General features: G+C 37.9%; 1 protein-coding gene across 6 annotated transcripts in view; it reads left to right on the forward strand.

The window, feature by feature from the left end:
* Positions 1–310: 310 nt before the first annotated feature.
* TCF12 (transcription factor 12) overlaps positions 311–24,103 on the forward strand; it is a 393,556-nt gene continuing 369,763 nt past the window's right edge. For 2 of the 6 annotated variants that reach the window (XM_059180606.1, XM_059180611.1), the window contains exons 1-3: positions 312–543; positions 1,508–1,604; positions 2,648–2,720. In XM_059180606.1, coding sequence (XP_059036589.1) covers positions 1,530–1,604; positions 2,648–2,720 — 148 coding nt within the window. In that variant the 5' untranslated portion in view covers positions 312–543; positions 1,508–1,529. Of the gene's footprint in view, positions 544–801; positions 951–1,507; positions 1,605–2,647; positions 2,721–24,103 lie in introns of those variants that run through there. The other 4 variants (XM_059180608.1, XM_059180610.1, XM_059180607.1 and 1 more) reach the window with 4 other exon arrangements.

Below are 24,103 nucleotides of genomic sequence, written 5' to 3' on the forward strand. Positions count from 1 at the left end.
TGCTCCCGAGGGCACGGACTCCGCGCCCTCGGCGGACGGCCCGGTCCTACTTCGCGGGGTGCCCGCGCCCGTCTCCCGCCCCTCCCCGGCAGCCCCGACTTCGTTCCGCCTCACCCCACCGCGGGCTTTGTCCACCGGCCGCGCGGCGGCTCCTCCCCGTTCCCGCCGGCTCCTCCCCACCCCCTCCGCTGGCCCCACTTCCTCGGCGCAGGCGGCAGGAGCGAGCAGGGGACGAAAGGGTTAACCCGGGGCTCTTCCCGGCGCGGAGGGATCCGGAGCGGAGCCGAGCGCGGTGCTGAGGCCGTCTCAGCGAAAAAAATGTCCGCCTGAGGAGACCCACAAGTTCTATTCGGGGGGACCGCCAGCCCGCCCCGGGAGGAAGGGGCGGCCAGGCCCGAGAGCCGCCTCTCCCGCCCGGATCCGAGAGCTAGCGTGGGGCAAAGTGAGCCGAGCCTCCGGGAGGTGCAAGGGGAAGCCCGAGCCCGCTCTCCCGGCCAAAGTGAACTTTAATCGGGGTGGTTGGATGCGGAGACGGGGCGGCAGGTAATTGCGGAGAGGCGAGCGGGAGGGGTACGCCGTGGCGGGGCTGGGGGCTGAGGGGCGCCGCCGCGTCCCTGCCGGAGCGGAGGCGACCCCGGCCCCGCGCCCCAACTCCGCGCCCCTTTGTACAGAGGCGAGCCCGGGGTTCCCTCCAACTTGGGGAGCGGAGTGGGGGCGGAGGCGAGAGTCGCGGGCGGCCAGGCCCGCTGGCGGCGCGCTCGGCCTGCGCGCCCCGCTCGGCACTCGGCTCCGGCTCTGGGGCGCGCGGGAGAGCAGGCTGCTTCGGCCGCCGCGCCGGGCTCATTGTTCGGCAGGTCCGGGGCTGGCCGGCCGCAGGCAGGGCAGCAAAAGTGGGAGGAGGCCGAGTCGGGGGAGGAGGACGCCGGGCAAGAGCGAGACTAGTTGTCGAGGTTTGTATTTTCTTTTTAAAAACGCCCCTCGGACGCGCGGGGGTTGCTTTCCGACCCCCGGGGCCCGCTGGGGACGTCCGGGCGGCGGCGGCGGCAGACGCGGGCCTGCGAGCGGCGCGTTCCCTGCAACTTGTCAGTTCTATTGTTGCCGAGCCTGTGAGTCACTTCGCATCTCCCCTCGTCGCCGCTCCGCTCGCTGGACGCCCAGTCGCCCCTCACCCCGCCCCTCGAGACCCCCGCCCGGCCGGGCGCCGCGCCGAACGCCCGGCGGCCGCGCGGGGTGGGGGCGCCGCGGAGGGGGCAGGGTTGAGCTCGGAAACTTGCGGGAGAGGCGGCGAGTTGCGGGAGCCGCCGCGACGCTCCCGGGCCGCGCGGAGAAACGCGTGGATTCACCGACCCGGCGCGGTGCTGGGCTCTCCTGCCCCCTGCCCGCACGGCGGTGGGAACGAGTGGGGTAGTGGAAGTCAGCTCACGGCTCTCCTGCCCTACGCCCCTCTTCATCCTCTCACACTCTTTGGGCCTCGGTGGTCTGTCTGAACCTATTTCCTCCGCTTTAGGACCCGCTAGAAGTGGCTGAAGATGAATCCCCAGCAGCAGCGCATGGCCGCTATAGGGACCGACAAGGAGCTGAGCGACCTGCTGGACTTCAGTGCGGTATGAGAGCTTTCCGCGGCATCTTGGGGTTCTGCTGAGGTTTACCAAAAAAAGAAAAAAAAAAAAAAAGGAAAAGGGAGGGGGGGAAAGCGACGTGGAGACTAGGCAGCGTGAACTCCATCTGCTTTGAGCAGTAGTTCTCAGGGCTGGAGTCCAGTTCCCCCAAGTTGGACACCTGAACTTTGATGTAATGTCTAGACTTGCAGATTTAAAACTTTAATGCCAGAGGGGTCATTTGATTTAACCAGTTAAAAGGAGAACAATGTAACCATGAGCTTTGGTTGAGTCATCTTCTGACCCTGATGATTATTAGGGATTTTGAACTTTATATCTTTATATAAAAAAAAATATATATATTTTTGGTGCACTCCATTTCTCTTCCTAAGATGTGATAGAATTTATAATACCCGAAAGAGGTCAGTTAGGAGAAAGCCAGTTAAAGGCAGGAATTTCCAGCCTGTTTGAACACTTTTAAGGACATGTATATTTGTGTATGTATATAGATATAAACATATATATGTATATTTGTAAATCTTTTACCATGGGGAAATAGTTAAAGGGCTTAAAAATAGCTGAAACCTAAGGCCTACTGCCTTTATCTCTAATGGGTTGAATTCCTTTATTAACTGTTGTTAGGAGGCAGGACCAATACCTACTTTCTAAAACTGGGTTATAATGGATCCTTACTCTGTGTAGTTGTTTCATTGGATGTGATTCTGACTGTGTGTATTGAATAGTAGTGTAAATGTAATGAGATCTCTGCTAGAAAGTGAAGATCATGGACAAAATTTTTAACCTTAATATAATTTTTAACCTTAATGTAAGTGACTGGGTTTTGAGAACAGACTATAACCAGTATTTCCAAGTAGCATTAGGAAATAGTATCACTTAGTGTGTTTGCTTTTCTGGGTCTGAATGTATATTTTCAATTTTATCTTAACTTTCTTCTGAAATACAGTAACTGATGATTCTTGGTGGACTTTTGTTTGCAAGGAGTCTAGAAGAATTTCAGGACTAACAGGTACATTTGGGTTATTTTGTAGATGTTTTCTCCACCTGTTAATAGTGGGAAGACCAGACCAACGACACTGGGAAGCAGTCAGTTCAGTGGATCAGGTAAGATGATATCTAAAATAAGATACTCATATTTTGGTGTTGTGATACATTTTAGTAGAAAAATATGAAGTATTTTAATATTTCTATGTCATTTTGTAGTGTCTAGTTCAAATTAGAAGCAAAAACAAGCCTCAGATGAGAGCTGTTGCTTTTAGGATCCATTGATACTTCAGAGAATTTAAATACTGATGTAAAATTTTTCTGTTTTCCATGAATTTTTAAGTTGAATTTGTCTTATTTGAATACAAGGGATTATATCCTGCTTTTATGTTTGGATGAGTATCAGAAGAAAACACTCTGTGGTCCATGTGTGGTTTTTTTGTTTGTTTAATGTTTATTTACATATCTGTATTTTTAATTTTTGCCAAAATTACAGCCTATTAGCATTATTTACATTTGGGTTCTAAAAAATTGGTGAAATAATGCTATTTGATATAAGAGTATGAAAAGTAGAATTGAGTCAAGAAATAATTAGTAAGACTCATTTTAAAAGATGGCCATTCCATTGAAAGACTGCAGCAAATTAACAATTTTGAGGACAGTTAGTTAAAATGTTAAAGGAATGATGTTACAAATAAATGAATAGAAAGATTTATTTTCAGATGACATCTATTAGGTGTCTGAATTCTATATTCCGATGACATTAGGATAATGTTTAGAATAAGTTAAATTTAGATTTCTGTTCCTACACTGGTGCTGTGGTCTTTAAGTTGACTTTCTGTATATTTATGATTACTCTGCTTCATTATTAACATTTATCCCATTTTTTTAAAGAATGTATTTTTTGTTTTTCCAGCTTATTTAAACTCAATGATTTGAAAAATAAACAGTAAGAAGCAAGGTCCATTTCAGTGTTCAAAACCTATAATTTTCTTTTTAAGTTAAACTTATTTCTTAGTTCTCAAAGATGAAAAAAAAAAAAAAAAAGCCATGGACATCATCTTAAAACTACTGTCAAATTCCTGGGCTGAAATATGGTAATTCCTCTTTGACCCTAGTAAAATTTTTATTTTATTTTCCCTAGTAAAATGGTAATTGATTTTTTAAGATATTATAAGAGCAAAACATCAGGAAAGAAGGAAATGTCATAACTGATAACATCTTAATACCGCTTTATATTTAAAAAGTGTTTCTATTTAAAAATAATTCAGTAACTTTATTAAAATTTATTTTTCATGATGAAATTATAGCTTATGGGTAAAATACAGAATGTTTAACACCTCAAATAAGCAAAATAAAAGCATTCTAGGTTTTAAATATGTTAAAGGCTGATACTGTCTCCATTCAAAAGAATATCATAAAATGTTAGCCCAACTCCAACTCTGTTCCTATCTCCTTTCCATTTACTGGTAATTATTTGAAAATTGTCACTTTTTTGGGGTGAGGAGAAAAAATTACTAGTTAATGTAGAAGAAGGCTATATTCTTTTCCTTTCTTTACTACTGTTTTGAGTATGTCTCAATTTTTGCAACTTATTCATTTTCAGTACTTTAAATTTACTTTGTCTGATACATAGTAGATGCTTAGTGTATTTCTTTGAGTAGTGACATTGCTCTTTTTAGGTTGTTTGTTCGAACTTTAATTGTGGAAAATATATTTAACTGATATTCATTGGCATCAAGGACATGAACTTTATTTAGAAACTTGCTATTAGAAATATTTTGTTTTTAGAATAAAGCCCGTTATATTTTTTCAACCTTTTAAAATTAATGTGTGGTTTATGTAGTGTGTGAAACTAAAAGTATGCATGAACGTTGTATATATTATTATAAGCTTGACATTGGAACATTTGTAGGCCTTTCTTGTCGCTTGCATTATGTGAAGAAATTATTTGTTTATATTGCTGAAATAATTATATGGTAATTGATGATTTGGAGTAGGAAATTTTTAATTTTAAAACTGGTAGATTTGTTACTTGTCCATTGAAAGTTTGAACTTAAACATGTGTTCAGTGGATATAGTTATATTTATCTTTGTGGTTTGTTTTAAATACCAGGAAAAACAAAAGCTATGACCTTTAATAATTAGTGAATGGATTTAAATTTTTGGGAAAGCATAATGGCATAAGTGGTTATTTTATATCAGAGTATATTGGTATATGTGGTTTTCCTATAGTCAGTTTGTTATCTTAAATGTCTAGAAGAAATTGGTGTAGCAATATTTTATTTATATACTTTATTGACATCTGAATAATTTTCTATTCTGATTTCAAAGGATATTAATATGTCCTAATGCCTGTTTATTTGCAGCAATATAAGGAGCTAAAGAGAGCTAAAGATCTTTCTGAAGAGCTGACTTAAAGATTAGAGTTTTCTTGTATTTGGAGTAACATTGTTAAGACCTTAAGCTTTTGCTTCATGAAAACTAGTTGTGCAGTGTAATTTCCTTTCTTATGTTCTTTTGGAGGATAACTTAATTTCACATTGGACTTTTTTTGAGAAATAGTAAAACAGACTTAGAATATTTTTAGGTGAAAGCATACAATATATTTTATAGTTTAAAAAAACATTATTTTTAAAAAAGTTTTATTCCTAAAACTAATAACTTGTATGATAGCTGACACTTCTTCAAAAGTCATTGAAAAAGATGAGAGTGTATTTCTATTACTTATTTGTCTGGAGAAATGTGTTATAATGCTATTTCTTCATCAAGGTGTAAATTTTCTTGCATTATCATAAGACTGAATTTGTCCCCTTCGTATGATAGAGTCTGTGATGTTCTTACAGTGACCTTGAGAGGTGTGTCTCTCTGTAGGAGTTCAAAGTGAGGTTACTGTATTATGTTAGGCCAGTATATCAGGAGAAAACTTGTTGAAATGATTGATAAAATGGAAGTACTTCAGGTGTTTAAATCCACTATTCCCTCCAACTTCAGAGTTCAAGTGTGTAGAACGAAATTGTGGTATTGGATTTAATTTTTAGTACTTTAAATATTTACATGATATCCAAAAATTTTTCTTTATTAGTTTTTGAATCTAAGTAGTAAGAGATACTGAAACAGAACGGGTATATTCATTTTGTAAGCTATCTTTGTACATATTGAGTCTATCTTTGATATTTCTGGAAAAATATCTTACTTAGCAAGTAAAGTTTTGCTTTTTGTTATTCAAAGTGGATTTTTGTAACATAGTTTCTTCTTGCCCAAGATTTTTGGACATGATTGTAAGAACTGTTTTCCGGCTTTTAATTTTTAAAAGGAATACAGCTTTTCCTTCTTCAGTTACTGATCACTGTTTTGGGGGGAAGTTTTTCATTTGTATAGGCTTTATGCTTTTTGAAAGTAATTTGTTCATTCAGGAAGCAAATATGCTAATCTAGGGGTGAGCTGGTGAAGGTTTGACTTGGTATTAGTATATGGGGAAGGAAGGAAAAAAGACCAGAAAGAAAGGACTGACAGAATTTGAAGAACTGGATTTCTCTAGGTTAAGAGAAACGACTTACGGTTGCAGTTCTCGCATAACTGGAGTGTGGTTGTGCTGGAGGAAATAAAGATGCTGAATTGTTTTGAGCATTTTAAATTTCACAGGACCTGGGGACTCTTCGAGCTAATTGTGGGATTTATGAGAGAGAGAAAAGTGCTGGGAGATGAATTAAAGATGTTGGTTAAAAAAAAGAACAACAGCAGCTCTTTTTTGTTTATAAAATTAATAGTCATCGTTGAAAAGAAAGTTGGAGAACAGAAAAAGCAACAAAGGAAAAAAAACACCCATTATTTCACTGTCCAGAGAAAATTGTTATGTTTTGATATGTTTCCATTTGGTTTTGTTTTTCCAGTTAGTCCTTTGTTTGCAAAGTTGAGAGCTTAATGATGGTTCATTTTATGTCCTCCTTTTTTATTTCACTTAATATTATGAGCAATTTCATCATGTACTTAAAGATACTTTATAAAGTTGGTGTACTATTGTATAATATTACATGGAATGGATATAGTATAACTTAACAATTTAGTTTTCTTACTGCTTGACATTTAGGGATTTTGTTATTTTGCTTTTTATAAAAAATATGATAGTGAACACCTTTTTGTACATGTGGATTTTTTATCTACACTTCGATTTCCTTTGGATAGGAGATGTAGGTTTTGTTTTTTGTGCCTGCAAGTTATAATTAAAGCTAAGAGAGTGAATGAATACCCTTAGGGAAATGAACTCAAAGAGAGCTAAATTATCAGGCCAAGGATTGATGTTAATGGTGGAATTAGATGTATAAAATTAGTGACTTTGGATAATTACTTAATATAAAAATACAATTTCTACTTGTATATAAGTAGAGTATAAGATGGCATTATGTAGAGATTTATATTTGTGTGTAAATTGGTTGTGTGGTAACTTGAGGGGATTCCCATCATTCTTCGACCTGTGCCTTTTGAAATGGAGTGTAATCTAATTGGAGTCTATCGGTGAGGGCTCTTGAATTCTTGACTTCTTAAGAGAGGCGCTATAGGATAGTGAGAGGATTTGAACTCAGGAACCAGACAATTGGAATGGAATCAGTGCTTTGCAGCTTATTGGCTGGGGGTCCTTCAATGATCTGACCGTACTTTTTTGTGAAAAGTAGATGATACTGCCTACCTTCTGAATCTTTATGAGTATCAAGTAAGGTTATCTTTTTTTAAAAAAGATTTATTTGTTTATTTATTTGACAGACAGAGATCACAAGTAGGCAGAGAGGCAGGCAGGGTGTGGGGGGAAGCAGGCTCCCCACCAAGCAGAGAGCCCGATGTGGGGCTGGATCCCAGGATCCTGGGATCATGACCTGGGCTGAAGGCAGAGGCTTTAACCCGCTGAGCCACCCAGGCATCCCAAGATTATCTTTATGTATTTCCTGACACACAGCAGTTTCAAAAATGGTAGCTGCCAAGGGTGCCTGGGTGTTCCAGTTGGTTAATCGTCTGGACTCTTGATTTTGGCTCAGGTCATGATCTCAGGGTTGTGGGATTGAGCCCTGTGTCTGGCTCCGTGCCGGGTGTGGAATATGCTTAAAATTCTCTCTCCCGGGCGCCTGGGTGGCTCAGTGCGTTAAGCCGCTGCCTTCGGCTCAGGTCATGATCTCAGGGTCTTGGGATCGAGTCCCGCATCGGGCTCTCTGCTCAGCAGGGAGCCTGCTTCCCTCTCTCTCTCTCTCTCTCTCTCTCTGCCTGCCTCTCCATCTACTTGTGATTTCTCTCTGTCAAATAAATAAATAAAATCTTTAAAAAAAAAAAAAAAAAAAAAAAAATTCTCTCTCCCTCTTCCTCTGCCCACTCCACTCCCTCTCTAAAAATAAAAATGGTAGGTGCCATTATTATTGTGGCATCCTCTTAAGTAATACTAATGATAATATTAATAATTAACAGTAATACTTAGAACCAGCTTTATAGGCAATGTTTATTGAACTATTATTATCTACTAGGTGCTATGTTAGTGGTGGTGGAGGTGAGGAAATGCCCCCCACAAGGGCAAATATCAAAGTTTCTTTTCAGTGCCATAAAATTATATATGTTGTCAGAAGTCTAAGAAGAAATCAGGCAGTAGTTTTTTAAAATTAAAAGATTTTTTCCCCGGGGCGCCTGGGTGGCTCAGTGGATTGGGCCGCTGCCTTCGGCTCAGGTCATGATCTCAGTGTCCTGGGATCGAGCCCCGCATCGGGCTCTTTGCTCGGCGGGAGCCTGCTTCTCTCTCTCTCTCTCTGCCTGACTCTCCGCCGACTTGTGATCTCTCTCTCTGTCAAATAAATAAATAAAATCTTTAAAAAAAAAAAAAAAAAAGATTTTTTCCCCTAGAAGAGTAGCTTTGAAAGGGCACCAGGGACCTAAAAATCTTACCTTTTTTTTTCTTTTACAGTGGATTTCTTCTTAATACTATTATTTTGTAGATTAGATATTGTATAGTGCAGAATGATAGACAGAAATGTGTACAGCTTTTGAAACCCTCTTCCATGCTTAGGCATTGCCATTTGGATGTAATGTTTTCTCCATATTCTCTTAACTACTTGAAATTTTTTCTGGAATGAGATATAGACTAAATAAATAAGTAAAATAAAAATTACGTGGCCTGAGAGGATAGAATAGCTGGGAGACAGGTTGGAGAGAGTGTTAAGAGTCTCCAGAGTAGAGCTTCTCCAATTTTTTCTTAATAGCAGAGGAGAAGTAACATAAACTCCCCTGAGAGCCTGAAGCAACACATTGCAAGTGAGCAGAAGAAATCTTATCTTAAAAATTTATGTGCATTTTACTTTCTACTCCCAAACACAAACATATTTGTTGTAATATGAATATGTTTTGGGGTGCCTGGGTGGCTCAGTTGTTAAGTGTCTGCCTTCGGCTCAGGCCATTCTCCCAGGATCCTGGGATCAAGCTCCACATCAGGCTCTCTGCTCTGCGGGAAGATTGCTTCTTCCTCTCCCACTTCCTTGCTTGTGTTCCTTCTCTCACTGTGTCTCTCTCTGTCAAATAAATAAAAATCTTAAAAAAAAGTTTTAATTAATCATTGAGTAAAACAGGTTCTAGGGAGGTGTGTCGTGATTAGCTTATAGCGTTGCCTTCCCCCTGTTTTGCTTTGTATCTTTGGTGTTGGGGCAAAGGTGGAGTGGGATGTAGGCTTATCTTAGTGAGAAGCCCACTTTTATGCTTTATCTGGAGCATATTATTCAGCTGTTTTTATTCTTGGGTCTTCTCTTGCTCCCACAGAAGTCTATGAAAAAGGATCATCACATTAGGGGGAAAATTGTTTTGTTAGGGAGGAAATTGTTATTCCATAACGCACAGAGAAATTTGTTAGTAATGTCGCTTGTCTTTTGAACCCTTGTTTTCTGTTTCCAGCCAGATCATCTTGTAATTTAACATGTCCATGACTTGAGAAGAAAATGTGTATTTTTATAGAGAAAACTTTGTATTTTTGTTGTTGTTCTATGTCTGCAGTGTGCTCTGGTGTGTTCCATGTTAAAAATGTGCTTTCATAAAGACCGTGGTGAGTCATCCAAGTTACTCTAAGCTGATTGGGAGCATAAAGATCATATTTAAAGATCACACTGAAATGTATAAACAGATCAGGGGTCAGTTGCTAATTTTTATTGCATTGAGTAGTGACTCAGTGATGAAATTTTCAAAATATAACAATAAAGCAATTTAAGATAAGGTGCAAGGTAGAAGAGAATGCTTTTTTTTTTTTTTTTTTTTTTTTTAAAAAGCAACCACTACCACACCTTAACCATGTTTTTGGCTATTAAAAATGTTGGCGGAATGTGTCATTTTGTCAGGTCTGCTTTAGGTGCTAGGAAGGTGCCTGAATTTGAATTGAGGGAGTTCTCTGAATTTGAAGGATTATTCCAGTTACCCAAGGAAAGTCTCTTTGGAAACCTCCCTCAAAAATTGTTGGTTTATTTTCTTCCGGTGGTTTTGCCAGGGAGCCATTGCGAGGCTTTGAAATGAACGGGATCAATTCATGATTACTCTTCCACCACTTCATTGGTGGTTAATGTAGAGAACACAGGTTGAATTTAATATGATCGTGCAGCTCCAGTCAATGAGCAAATGTGCTCCTGCTCTCAGCAAGAGTTGGGAGTAGTGGTGGGGTACCACGGGGATCCCTGCTAGGAGGGAATTACAGTCATCAAGCTTCTCAGTCCTTGAGGCATATGTTGTTTTGAGGTTGTTGAGGATAAATAAAAGGTTTGCTGTACCACTAGAGAGGAAAAAAATACTAGGCTTCACTTTTAGTGGCAGAAGCATGCTTTGGCCACAAGTTAATTTAGAGAATCTGAGTTTGTATGGGTCCTCAAATAGCAGAAACCTGAGTTAGCAGGTCCTCTTACGTTTTTGCTGTTTGGAAGGCCTACTATATCTAGCTGACTTTGTCATCTGGTCAGAGGCCCATTGCTTGTCTGCTTGGCATTGACATGCTAAAGGTTTTAGTGTTTTTCGCTTTTGGTCCTAATTTAGGTAGAGTGAAGTTTAAGGGGAAAGTTGTTTCATGTTCATTCTCTTGGTGAGAACTTACAGACAGCTTGAATTGAAAATGCTTTTCTAGGTAGGCAAGTAATTAGAGCCATTTCAAGAGCATAAGAAATATCCTCAATGTCTCTTGTCTAAGCATCAGCTCATTCCTTTTATTCTATGGGATGGTGTGATTAATTATTATACGCCAGGATCACCTTTTACCTGCCATAGATCCACAATCCCTGATCTGCGATTTTGAAATCCCAAAGAGTCTGAATCAGAATTTTTCCTTTAAATTCAGCATACATTATTTTAATGGCAAAATCTGATCTTATCTGAAGGTTCAGAGGCTGTTGACAGTCTGTTTTCCTAGTTGTATGGTTACCAGATGCTGGAAGTGATTTGTAATATATGGTATGTGCACTGTATTTCTTTCTTAAATTTGAAAAAAAGAATGATAAAATCCACCTATCTCCATGGATTTTTGAAAAGGTATTATAGACCCCCCGGTCCCCCCTTGTGTGTGTCTCCCAGGTATTGTTTACAACTCAAGATAAGAATTTCTTTTTTTGGACTAAAAGCCTAGAGTAGAGAATTTATTATTTTAAATACAGAAAAAATAATGGTGGTGAACTTGTTAACATAAAGGAAATTCTTTTTGGAATTTGACTTCTCAGGCTGAGCTTTGTGTTGGAGTATTTTGGCCAGTACATTGATTTAGGGAATCAATTTCTGTTTTGAGGAGGGATACACTTTTTCATCTTTTGGGCCAAGGAGTGTACCGATATTTCCCTGGTCAGTTTGCATGAGAATTTTCAGAGTGCTAAGCGGAGACATATTTACAGATAGATATATAAACCCAAGTAAAAATAATTTTATATATATATATATATATATATATATACACACACACACACACACACACACACATATATGTAAAATATAAATCTGGTACTGTATGATTACTTTCAAAAGGAAGCCTGAACCCTGACCATAGTCACTTTTAACTGTTGGCTGAGAGCAAATGGAGAAGAGAATTCTAGTGAGTAATCATGACAAAAAAGAGGAGCTAAGATAAAGTTTGGTATGGGACAGGTAACAAAACCAGTCTTTGGTAATTTTATGTATGTATTTATTTATTTAATTTATTAATTAATTTTATTTTTTATTTCTTTGGGAGGGAGAGAACACAGAGCCCAGGGGTGAGGGGGTTGCAGGGAGGGGCAGAGGGAGAAGCAGATTCTCTTCGAGCAGAGAGCCTGATGCAGGGCTGGATCCCAGGACCCTGGGATCATGACCTGAGCTGAAGGCAGACACTTAACCGACTGAGCCACCCAGGTGCCTCCAGTCTTTGGTAATTTTATTCTCTTCTTTTATATTAAAGTTAACAGTTTTCATGGATTGATACGTAGCCTGATGTTTATTCCTGCAGTATACTTATTAAGGGCATCTTCATTGAAAACACACTGTGATTCTAATGGGTATATAAAATTTTCCTCAGTAACCTGTCATTGGCTCACTTCTACTATTGATAAAAACTGTGGAAGTAGCTATGAAACTAGTTGGGTATGTTTTGAGGGGCATGCCAATTGTTGGCCATTCAGACTCTGGTTGCCTTTCAAACCTGTTCCCTGTAATGTTCCCAGTGATGCTGTCTTAAGAACCATGAATACTTAAACAAATAAGCTCAATTAAATAGACTAAATAATTAAATAATTGAATAATTAAATCCACTTAAAGTTTGTAGGGGTTTGAGATTCTCTCCTGTAGGAACACAGAACAGGTCATACAGCCAAGCTGTCTCTCGCCTTCATATTTATATAATCTCTTGCAGTGCCGCAACGAACAGACTCTGAGTTTGACTGTGGAGCCTTGCTAGACAAGTTGTATAGTAGTAGCACTTTGCCCAGTGGATGACTGAAGGAAGGAGGAGTCTTACTGTTGAAAAGAAATCAGTAATGATAAAACTATTTGGTAAATATTTACTCATACACTGTTTTCTTCATAATTCTCATAGGAAGTTGGTAACTTCATTTTGTAGAGGAAATAAAGAAATCAACAGTGATACACATTTGCCTGTGGTTTCTTATTGCCCCTCAGAAGTAGCAAACTGATGAGTTGTAGTTGCACCTGCACTGATACCAATCTACACCAGGGCAAGGTTTGTCTTGAGGAGGAATTTAGTATCTCTAGAAATCTTTAAAATTTGTTGTTGTAACTGGGGGCTACAGTGGTGTAATCTTGGTATTCTCCACAAGAAAGTGTTTCAAAATTTATTTTTATTAAGAAGAAAACAATAATCAGAGCCTTTATACAATAGAACTTTTAAAAAAGTATTAGAAGATATTGAATATAAATAGCTATACCCTGAAATGTCTTCAGGAGAATGTAATTTTTGTGTGTGGTCTTATTGTCCAGCTATCATCAGACTTTGTGCCTTGGGAAGAAGATGAAATTTGATAGTTGTAAGATACTGGAATATTCACAGTATTACAGAGTTGAATCCTAGGAAAGAATGGTTGCTTGATAGTATGGAAAATTCTTTATTTTCACTTTCCCATTTTCAAAGATTTAATGCTTATTTAGTTATAAAGGCAAGTAAAAGCAGATGGAAAATAGTTATTCCAAGGGTAGTTTAAAAATGTTATTAAACATACAGAAGAGATTTTTAATTGAAGTCATTAAAATTTAATTTTGGGAACAGAACTTTCAGTGCATTAAAATGAAGAGACTTAGGCTAACTCTTATAGTAGTGAATGGTGCTGATTTGTCCATTTTGTATTTTCATTTATTTGAAAGTAGACTGGGCTTTCATTTTGTTGAAGGGCATCTATAGATACTTGAGAGAACACCTAGTAATACCCGGCTGTTTTTCACTGGTGTTTGCAGGATGGTTTATTTACATTTAAGGAGGTGGAGAATAGAGCACATTGTTGTATATTGGAAAGAGGAGGGGTTTGGAGTCAAAAAGTTTTGGTTCAGTGTTGGCTTTATCCTTTACTAGATCTGTGATTGTTGTGCAGTATGTTAACTCCTCTTAACCTGTTTATCTTATTGTAAAATGAGGAAAATAAAATACTGCCCTAAGGGGTAGCGATAGTGATCAAGTTAAGTAATTTTTAAGGAAATTACTTTCTAAAATGTGGAGACTTACAGTTCTGTACAAAATATTGGTTGCCTTATGTTAGGAGGCATAGCAACTCTTGAAGGGATTCTAAGATCACAAGTATAGATGGAGAGAATGACTATTCATGCAAAACTCACAATATTTCTGACAATCAGTGAAGATTCCATCAGGTGATTGAGAGGTAAGGAACTCCTTATGGTAATTAATGCTCAGAATTTCTAAATTCTTCAAATGAATTCTTTCTATTTTTGTTTAGATGGGGGATGTTAAGTCAGAGAAGTAAAATTCTCATGCATGTTCTTTGGTAGAACTCTTAGTTATATCCCAAACCATGGAGCCCCCAAATTAGTATCTCTGAATCCATTATTCTCAGCTTAGTTGTTTTAAATGCTTTTTGAGGCTCTCTTGTAGTGACAAAGTTAATCCCAGGCTTAAGTAGGTGTGACAGCTGAATGGTTCTTAGGAATAGTCTGCTTTTGCTTTGTTTGATGAGCAGTAATCTGAACAAAATTTTAATGTCAGTAAGAGTTAACATTTTAAAGATTTAAAAGTATGAGATCTAGTGTCCTTGGTATATTCCCAAGTGAAGACAAGAGGTTGCAAGGATGAGGTTGAGAAATGCAAGTGGAACTCCCATCTGCTCTATGCCTGTGCTTGAAGCAGGAAGGACTCAGTCTTACCCATAAATGACATAGGTATCAGGGCTCTGAGATGTCTGATGATGCTTCTGTTTCTGGGTATGTGATTAGGGAAGACGGGGGGCCTCCCCAGGTCCTAATACTGCTTTCCATTTAGTATACTTGTCTTGGTTATATAAAACACCTGGCTCACCTGTTAAATTAGGAAATACTGAGGCTTTTACTAACTCTTTGTATGTATGTGTTGTGGGATTGTGTTGTTTAGAATTATTCTTTAAAGAAGGAAATCAGCAAATTCAAAGTTCATAGAACCCAGAGCCAGTAGAGGGTGGTTTTGATGGAAGTCTGTGGACTTCTGGGCTCCGTAGGAGCTCTTTGCTAATTATTCTTCAGGATAAGACAATGACTGGGTTTGGAATATAGCATGATTTGACAGCAACTTACCTGGCATCAACAAAGTTCTGAGGCCTTCTGTCTCTGCACTTCCCATTGTAAGAATTCCTAGTCCTTTCTTGAAAGATGTGTATTAAATTGCAATGATGTGAGAATAGATAGTTGTTGAGACAATAAAATGAGGGACCTTTGAGAGTGGAGATTGAGGGTTTCTGAATATAACTTCTCATCCAGGGGCCAGGTGAGATGGTTTATTTTTTTTTCCATAACAGTTGATGGCTTCTGCATGCCGGCTGCCAGCTCTGACAGGCATTGCAGTGGTCTCCTTACTGGGGCTCCTTGTGTCCATTTGCTCTTTTCCAATCTTAATCTGCTAAGCTGCCATAACAAAATACCACATACTGGGTGGCTTAAACAATACAGTTTTTTTTCTTACAGTTCTGGAGACTGGAAGTCTGAGCGCAATATGGTCAGGTTCTGGTATTCTTCCTTTTTTTGCAGATAGCCGCCTTCTTTTTTCGTTCTCACATAGCCTTTCCTTAATGTGTATGGAGAGAGGTTGTAGGAAAGAAGATGCTGTGGTGTCTTGTCTTACAAGGACACATTTCATCATAGCATTCCCACTCTTATGACCTCCTCTAATCCTGATTATCTCCCAAAGCCCTCACCTCCAAATACCAGCTTCTGTAGATGAATTCTGGGAGGACACAAGTCCATAACACAATCCTCATATTTTTTTAAACATTTTCCTCCTGTGATTCTTGTCAGATTTGTTCCTTGTTGGCTGTCAATCAAAACAATCAAAAGGGGGCACCTAGTGACTCAGTCGGTTAAACATCCAGCTCTTGATTTCAACTCAGGTCATGATCTCAGGGATGTGAGATCAAGCACGGTGTTGGGCTCTGTGCTAAGCGCAGAATCTGCTTAAGATTCTCTCTCTCCCAGGGCAGCTGGGTGTCTCAGTCGGTTAAGTGTCTGCCTTTGCCTCAGGTCATGATCCTAGGGTCCTGGAATCAAGCCCCACATTGGACTCTCTGTTCAGTAGGGAGCCTGTTTCTCTCTGCCTCTGCTGCTCGCCCTGCTTGTATTCTCTTTATTTCTCTCTGTATCAAGTAAATTTAAAAAAAAAAAAAAAAAGTTTCTCTCTCTCCCTTTGCCCTCTCCCCAAAATAAATAAATAAATTTTTAAAACAAACAAAACAATCAGAAGTCTCCCCTTGGCATTTAAGTTCTTTAATAATCTGATAGGAACTTGCCTTAGTTTTATAATTACTACTTCTAGTCTGAATTGTGTGGTTCACATACACTGGTTTCCTATCTGACCTCTTGCCTTTGCGTTATTTTTTTTTTTCACAAACTGGATTTCCTCTTGCCGTTTTTGTGCTGTTTCAACCTCCTTTTCTTATGAAATCTTTTCCAGCCATTTTAGCCACAACTTTGTCAAAGTATGGCTTCAAGATGATTTACAGACTTTCAGGTAAAGGATTTCTTTTTTGCTCCTGAAGGCAAAGCTAGGGTCAGTATGGCAGTTAGGGCCATTTGATTTTGAGTCCAACCAGTTATTGTAGCTGGACAGCTTCTTTATAAACACTGTAGTTTAAAAGAAGATTGAAGCCTATTTCTGTTGAATACTGAACATAGAATTTCTGTTTGTAGGAGTTGAACTTGGTGTTCTGAGTTCTTTTCTGCCTAAAATTGTTTAGAATACTGTCCTTTAACAAATAAATAAATAAATAAATAAATATGGTCCCAGATTATAAAAATCCCTGGAAGTGAAGATAGTGTTTTAAGTTTGTATTTCTGCAAAATACCTTGCTTTTGAGGTCAGAAAACACGTGGTGATTGACTGTTTTTAGATTTGGAGATGTGTGATAGTTTGGTGGAAAGAAAGATTAAATTTCCCAAGTTAAATTTTGTAGATTAAATTCCCTTTATTGCAGTTTTCTTTTCTAGCATCAGCTACACGGTGAGGTTTTAAGGAATCACTGAACTTGTATGGATTAGATGACTGGAAACTGGGGTGTTTGTTAGAATGTTTTATCTGTTCTCTTCTTTCTTCTGAAAAGATCTTAGCCCATCCAGGACTCCACATTTAGATATCAGGGATGAGCAGGAAGTGTCCCAAGTGGTAAAGTCATCGAGGTTGTTTGTGAATATATCTGCCTCTACCAAACCATAGCCAGCCCTTGCTCTGAAAAGCAAAGAGAAGTGATAGTTTCATAGTGTTCTCTTTCGACAAGATATGTGTCATTTACGTTTTTTAGTAATGTCAGGTTGTGGGGAGAATGGCTTATCTGATGCTGGGATTGATCAGGTAGAGGAGATCTGTTCTATGAGGTGTGTAGGAAACATTTTACCACACACTGGAAACCAGTAGATAGCCAAAACCTTGGAAGTGGTATTTCCCTGAGACAATCCTGATTTTTAGTATTTGGGTTGAGCCATGGAAGAGAGGTTGGTTATATGATCTAGCATTGTAGTTGTTGTGGGGAAACATCCATAAGGGCAGAAAAATATGATCTTAATGGAATGGAGTCCATCACCTGCTTAATTTGTACACCACCAAGGAGCCCCTGAATGTTTCTAAATCATTTTCAGTTGGAGATTTTTGGGCTAAAGCTGCGTTTGTCTACTGTAGAATATATGTCATCTTCATATTTTGAAGTTAGCTTGCAGATCTAGACATGGTATCTTTGGCAGTTGTATCTTAAAATGTGTGTGTGTGTGTATTTTTTTTTTTTTTTAACTAGGAATTGAGTTGATCACTCTGATGTAATTTGGAACTAAATGTTACCCTTGTATGTAGAATTTGGAAAAAACTTGTTTTGAGGGAAACATCAGTTGAAGGTTAAGGAGTTTTGTGTGGAGAAATCTGGAGATGTATCAAGCTGGAGATGTGATCTGTGTGATAAAGATAGTAAAAATTCTCATCTCAGTAATCTACCTCAGAACAAAATTTCTCCATTATAAGCTTCTCACTTACTTAAAGCCACTTTATCTGATCTGTTGGCTGCTAGAATACTCTTACATGACTCAGATCTCATTGTAGCTTACCTCTGAAATATGTAGATTATGTTTTCTTGCATAGTCTGAGAGAGTGGTTTTTTATTTCAAACAGTAATTTTCATTGCTTGTAAAACTCAAAGATTTCTGAGTTGCCACCTTTATAGACTTCTGGTTGATTTTTCTCTCAGAGTGCCCATTTGCTCTCTGTGAAAGGAACAGGTTTGCATTTATTCAGTGAATCTAAGATGAGATAATTGGTATTTTTATTATTTGAATGGAGGCTTTGTATTTTTGAATTTTGTGAAACAAAGCTGTGTTTGTAAACACATTTCAAAAATATAAATGACACTTTTTGGTAAAGATGTTCACTGAATAGCAAGAAAGTTCAAAAAAGGGCTTTTGTTAACATTCTATAATAATCTAACTGTTTTCATTGACTGTCGCATTGATTAAAGAGTACCTGATTTTTAGAACTTTTTGTGTTGAAAATAATCCTTACACTGGGTTGTGGTAGGAAAATATTTTCTTGGTATCCAGTACTCCTGGGAGTTTGGAGTTTTCAACTGTTGTCTAGGTTTAGAAGAATGTTTGATAAACAGTGTATTTCAATGTAAAAATAGTCTTGGGAAACTCTAGGAAAGCATTTGTTTAGTGCTCTGATGTAAGATGAACAAGTTGTTCTGGTATTGGACCGATAACAGAAATATTTTTATAAGGCTACAAAGGTTGAGGTAAAAAGAAATGATGTAAAAGTTTAGGTATAAATAAGTGGATTTCAGGCAAAATTCAAAGTGAGTCTTCAGATTTTGTAAAACAACGTGGTTGATTTTACATTCCCCTCCAATTCCTTCTTCTTTTAAAGACTTCTCTTGGCTTTTTAAAGGAAGTTGTCTGGTCAGGTATGGAAGTATTGTTTTCAGAGGAAGCGTATTATGTCTATATGTAGTGATTTTCATGTGGGAGGAGAGTGTTTAATTTTAAATTAATTTTGAGAACCTATATGTAAGTGGCTGATTTTTCTTTTTAAACTACTTTTGAAAAATTTTAAAAATATAAACCAAACCTAAATGAATCTAAACAGCACAGAAAGGTACATGGTGAAAAATAAGTTCTAGTCATTTTTTCCTGTTCCCCATTTCCACTCCCTTGGCAGAGATTGATACTGTTCAGTTTCTTCTCAAAGTTTTTCATGCATACGCAAACGATGTAATAGCTTTTGTTTTGCACAGGGAAAAACAGTTCTGCAACTTAACCTTTTTATTTAAGAGAGGGAAGGTGGGGGATCACTATGTAAAGGCCATTCTTGAGCCTATTTAGATTTTTATTAGGACATTTGATTCCCTAAGATATGTGTAATGATTTGACCTGTTATAAAAAGTAACATAATTGTATAGTACATATGTACATAGTACATATGGCTTAATGAAGCTAAAAAATGCAAAAGCTTTAGCATTTGGTAAGATTTCAGTTTCACCCACTTAATAATTGTTCTTCCCTTTAGAAAACAAACACACAAATGAATTTTATTGAAATGGAAAACATTTGGTAAGATATTAGTTCTTTATGTGCTGTTCACAGGACTCATTTTTACATGAGTTATTTAACCATCTTCATAAGAATAACTGAGGCAAATTCAATTTTACTCCTATTTTTGCAAATGAGGAAACAGGTTTTACACCGTTATAACATAAATACTAAGTGGCAGAATCAGTTTCAAAGCTGTTTCATGCAATTTTGTGGCAGTAGCTTGTTATTTAGATTGTTTTAAAAAAATGTAGTCTCATGGATAGTTGTCTAATATCCTGATATCAAATATCACAGTTATTTAAGTCATTGTTGTTATAATGTGTTTAATGGAGGGATTGGCTTTTTCCTGATCCCAAATTCAACAGTGATTAGCATACTTGGGGAGCTTTTAACAAATACCTATTCCTGGATCACTAACCCTAATAGATATTCAGGTTGCACAGATCTGGAGTAGAGGCTAGGAATCTGAATTTTTAATAAGCTGCTGCTTAATTCTTAAGCAACCAACCTGGCTTCACTGAAGTATGTCTTTATTTGAAATTTATGAATATAAAGTTTTAGCTTTCACTTATTTTTTTCTGAGGATAATGAACCATGACTTTATAGAAACACGTGTAAAATGTAAAGGTACATTTGGAAACAAAGCATTCCTTGTTGAGCTATATTATATTGTGCTGTAAGAACTTTTTTCATAGGGCCACACTATAACTGAAGGTGAATTAAACTGAAGACTTTACCTTGTCTCCTGCACAGGTGAGCTTTGGAAACATTTTGTAAATACATCTCTAAAATGCATAGAATGGAAACCAAAATTAAGTGATTGAGTCTCAAAAGCCTCTAGAAATGTTTTATCAGTATCATTTTTAGTTGAGAGCAGAATAATACTTATCTAAAGAAATAATCGTGCATCAGATGTCTTGCCTTATAATTGCTTTAAGTGTTGAAGTTATATTACAGTGCTTCTAAAGAAAAAGAATTAAAAAAATAAATCACTTGGTGGCTTTTTGGTTTGGTTTCTGTTTGCCTTTCTCTTTTTTTTCCCTTTGCTCATTTGTTTTGTTTCTTAAATTCCACATATGAGTGAGCTCACATGGTATTTCTCTGTCTTTGTCTGACTGACTTTGCTTTGCCTAATACTCATTTGCTCCATCCACATCATTGCAAATGGCAAGATTTTGTTCTTTCTGATGGCTGAGTAATATTCCAGAGGGGTGTGTGTGTGTGTGTGTGTGTGTATACACTGTATCTTTAGCCATCTATCAGTTGATGGACACTTGGACTGTTTCCAGAAGCTGGCTATTTTTTAAAAAAAGATTTTATTTATTTATTTGACAGAGAGAATACAAGCAGGGGGAGCAACAGGGGGAGGGGGAGAAGCAGGTTCTTCACTTGAGCAGGGAGCTTGATGACTGGGATCATGACCCAAGCTAAAGACAAATGCTTAGCAGAGTGAGCCACCCAGGCACCACCCCCCCATAAATTGGCTATAAACACTGGGCTATATATATATATATATGTCCCTTTGAATTAGTATTTTTGTTATTCTTTGGGTAAATACTTATTAGTGCAATTGCTGGATTGTAGGTAGTTCTCTTTTTTAACTTTTTAAGGAATCTCTTTGCCTGAGGGGCCACGCCAGTTTGCATTTCCACCAACAGTGTGAGAGGATTCCCCTTTCTCTACATACTCTCCAGCACATATTGTCTCTTGTGTTGTTGATTTTAGCCATTCTGACGATTGTGAGGTGATATCTCATTGTAGTTTTTTTTTTTTAAAGATTTTATTTATTTATTTGACAGAGAGAGATCACAAGTAGGCAGAGAGGCAGGCAGAGAGAGAGGAAGGGAAGCAGGCTCCCTGCTGAGCAGAGAGCCCGATGCAGGACTCGATCCCAGGACCCCGAGATCATGACCTGAGCCGAAGGCAGCAGCTTAACCCACTGAGCCACCCAGGCGCCCTCTCATTGTAGTTTTGATTTGCATGATGAATTATGTCGAGCACCTTTTCACGTTTGTTGGCTGTCTATATTGTCTTCTTTGGAAAAATGTCTATTCATGTCTCTGCACATTTTTAAATTGGATAATTCATTTTTGGAGTGTTGAGTTTCATAAGTTTTTTTTTACAGATTTTGGATACTAACTCTTCATTCGCCATTTGCAAGTATCTTCTTCCCTTCCATAGGTTGCATTTTTGTTTTGTTGATTGTTTCCTTCACTGTGCGGGAGCTTTTTCTTTTGAAGAAGTCCCAATAGTTTATTTTTGCTTTTGTTTCCCTTTCCTTAGGAGACCTATCTAGACAAAAAGTGGTACAGTCAATGTCAAAGTGATTAGTCTGTGTTCTCCTCCAGCATTTTTATGGTTTCAAGTCTCATATTTAAGTCTTTCATGAATTTTGAGTTTGTTAAGAAAGGGGTACAGTTTCATTCTTTTGGATGTGGCTCTCCAGTTTTCCCAACACCATTTGTTAAAGAGATTGTCTTTTTTCCATTGCATATTCTTTCCTGCCTTGTTGAAGATTATTTGACCATATAGTTGTGGGTTCATTTCTGGGTTTTATATTCTGTTCCATTGTGCCAGTACTGTACTGTTTTGATCAGTGTAGCTTTGTAGTATAAATTGTTCTGCTATATAGAGACCAAAATAATATTATTATATATTAACTTTATGTCCCGTGACCTTTCTGAATTAAATAGACTTATTAGGTATAATAACTTTTTAGGATTTACTATGTGTATAATCACATTGTAAATTAAGATGGATGTATATTTTTCTTTCTTATCTCTGTATCTTTATTTCTTTTACTGATTTAGGATACTGGCAATTATAGTAAATATACAGTGTTAAATAGAGTTGATGGGAGTGGATATCTTTGTCTTGTTCTCAGTTTTAGAGGAAAATGTTCAGTTTTTCAATAGTAAGTGTGATTTTTATTTTATTTTATTTTTTTTAAAAGACTTTATTTATTTGACAGACAGAGATCACAAGTAGGCAGAGAGGCAGGCAGAGAGAGAGGAGGAAGCAGGCTCCCTGCTGAGCAGAAAGCCTGATGCGGGGCTCTATCCCAGGACCGTGGGATCATGACCTGAGCTGAAGGCAAAGGCTTAACCCACTGAGCCACCCAGGCGCCCCGTAAGTGTGATTTTTAAACATAGGTTTTCTGATGATGGCTTTTACCAGATTGAGGAGATACCCTTCTCATCTCAGTTTGCTTAATGTTTTCATTCAGGAATGGATTGAAATTTTGTCAAATAAATCCATTGAAATCATGAGACGGATTCCTTCCTTTGTTCTATTTATATAGTGAATAACCTTGATTTTTGAATGGTAAACCCGCTTTGTGTTCCTGGAATAAATTCCACTTGGTCATGATACATTATTATTATTATTATTATTTTAAAGTTTTTGTTTGGTTCTTTTTTTTTTTAAGATTTTATTTATTCATTTGACAGAGATCACAAGTAAGCAGAGAAGCAGGCAGAGAGAGAGAGAGAGAGAGAGAGAGAGAGAGGAGGAAGCAGGCTCCCTGCTGAGCAGAGAGCTCGATGTGGGGCTCGATCCCAGGACCTCAAGATCATGAGCTGAGCCGAAGGCAAAGGCTTTAACCCATTGAGCCACCCAGGTGCCATGATACATTATTTTAATATTACTGAAGTTGTTACTATTTTGCCCAGGGTCTTTGTATATGTATTCATCATAGATATTGATCTATAGTTTTATTCTTTTTTTGTACATCTTTTTCTTGGTTTTGGCATCAGTCTCCTGTTTGCCTCATCAAATGCATTGGAAAATGTTCCCTTGCCCCTCCACTATTTTCTGAGAGTTTTGTGTAGAAGTGGTTTTATGTCTTCCTTAAGTACATCCTAGAATTCACCAGTGAGGCCTTCTAGGCCTACTATTTGTAAGAAGGTTATAAATTGTGAATTCACTTTCTTTAGTTGTTAAGGTGATTCAGGTTTTCTTTTTCTTCTTGAATCAGTTTTTGTAATTTGTGTCTTCCAAGAGATTTGTCCAGTTCATTTATTATTATTTATTACTCTAAAATTATTCATAATCTTCTATTCATTCATTTTTCAATTTTATTCTTTTAATTTATTTTTAAAGATTTTATTTATTTATTAGTGAGAGATTGAAGAGGAAGGAGAGGCAGAAGGGAAGAGAGGGAGAAGTTGACTCTCAGCTGAGCAGGGAGCCCAATGTTCCGACTTGATCCCAGGACCCTGGCATCATGACCTGAGCCAAAGGCAGATGCTTAGCTGAGTGAGTCACCCGGATACCCCTCCTTTATCCTTTTTATTGTGTTTAGGATATGTACTCATATTTTATCTTTACCTCTTGATATTGGTAGTTGTGTCTTTCCTTTTTTTTTTTTTTTTAAATAGTCTTAAGAGAAAGTTTAACTCTATCATTCTTCATTCCTTATGTCCAAGTTTCATTCCTTATATTCAAGTTTCAATCTTGTCTCATTTTCCTTTCACCTGCAGAATTTCCTTTAAATTTCTTACAGTATGAGACTTTAACTTGCTTTTACTTTTGAGGGATATTTTTGCTGGGTATGGAATTCTGGATTAACTTTTTTTCTTTTGACAATTTAAAGATGTTTCTTTATTGTATTTTTGCTCTCATTTTCATGACAAGTCTGGAATAAGTCTTAATCTTTGTTCCTTTTTTTTTTTTTTTGTGATAGTTTTTCCAGCTGCTTTTAAGACTTTCTTGTTTACGGTAATTTGATTATGAGGTTTTTATGTGTGTATGTTCGTTTGATATGTATGTTTATAATGTTC

The sequence above is a fragment of the Mustela lutreola genome, chromosome 7 (assembly GCF_030435805.1).
Source record: "Mustela lutreola isolate mMusLut2 chromosome 7, mMusLut2.pri, whole genome shotgun sequence".
Classification (NCBI taxonomy): Eukaryota; Metazoa; Chordata; class Mammalia; order Carnivora; family Mustelidae; genus Mustela; species Mustela lutreola.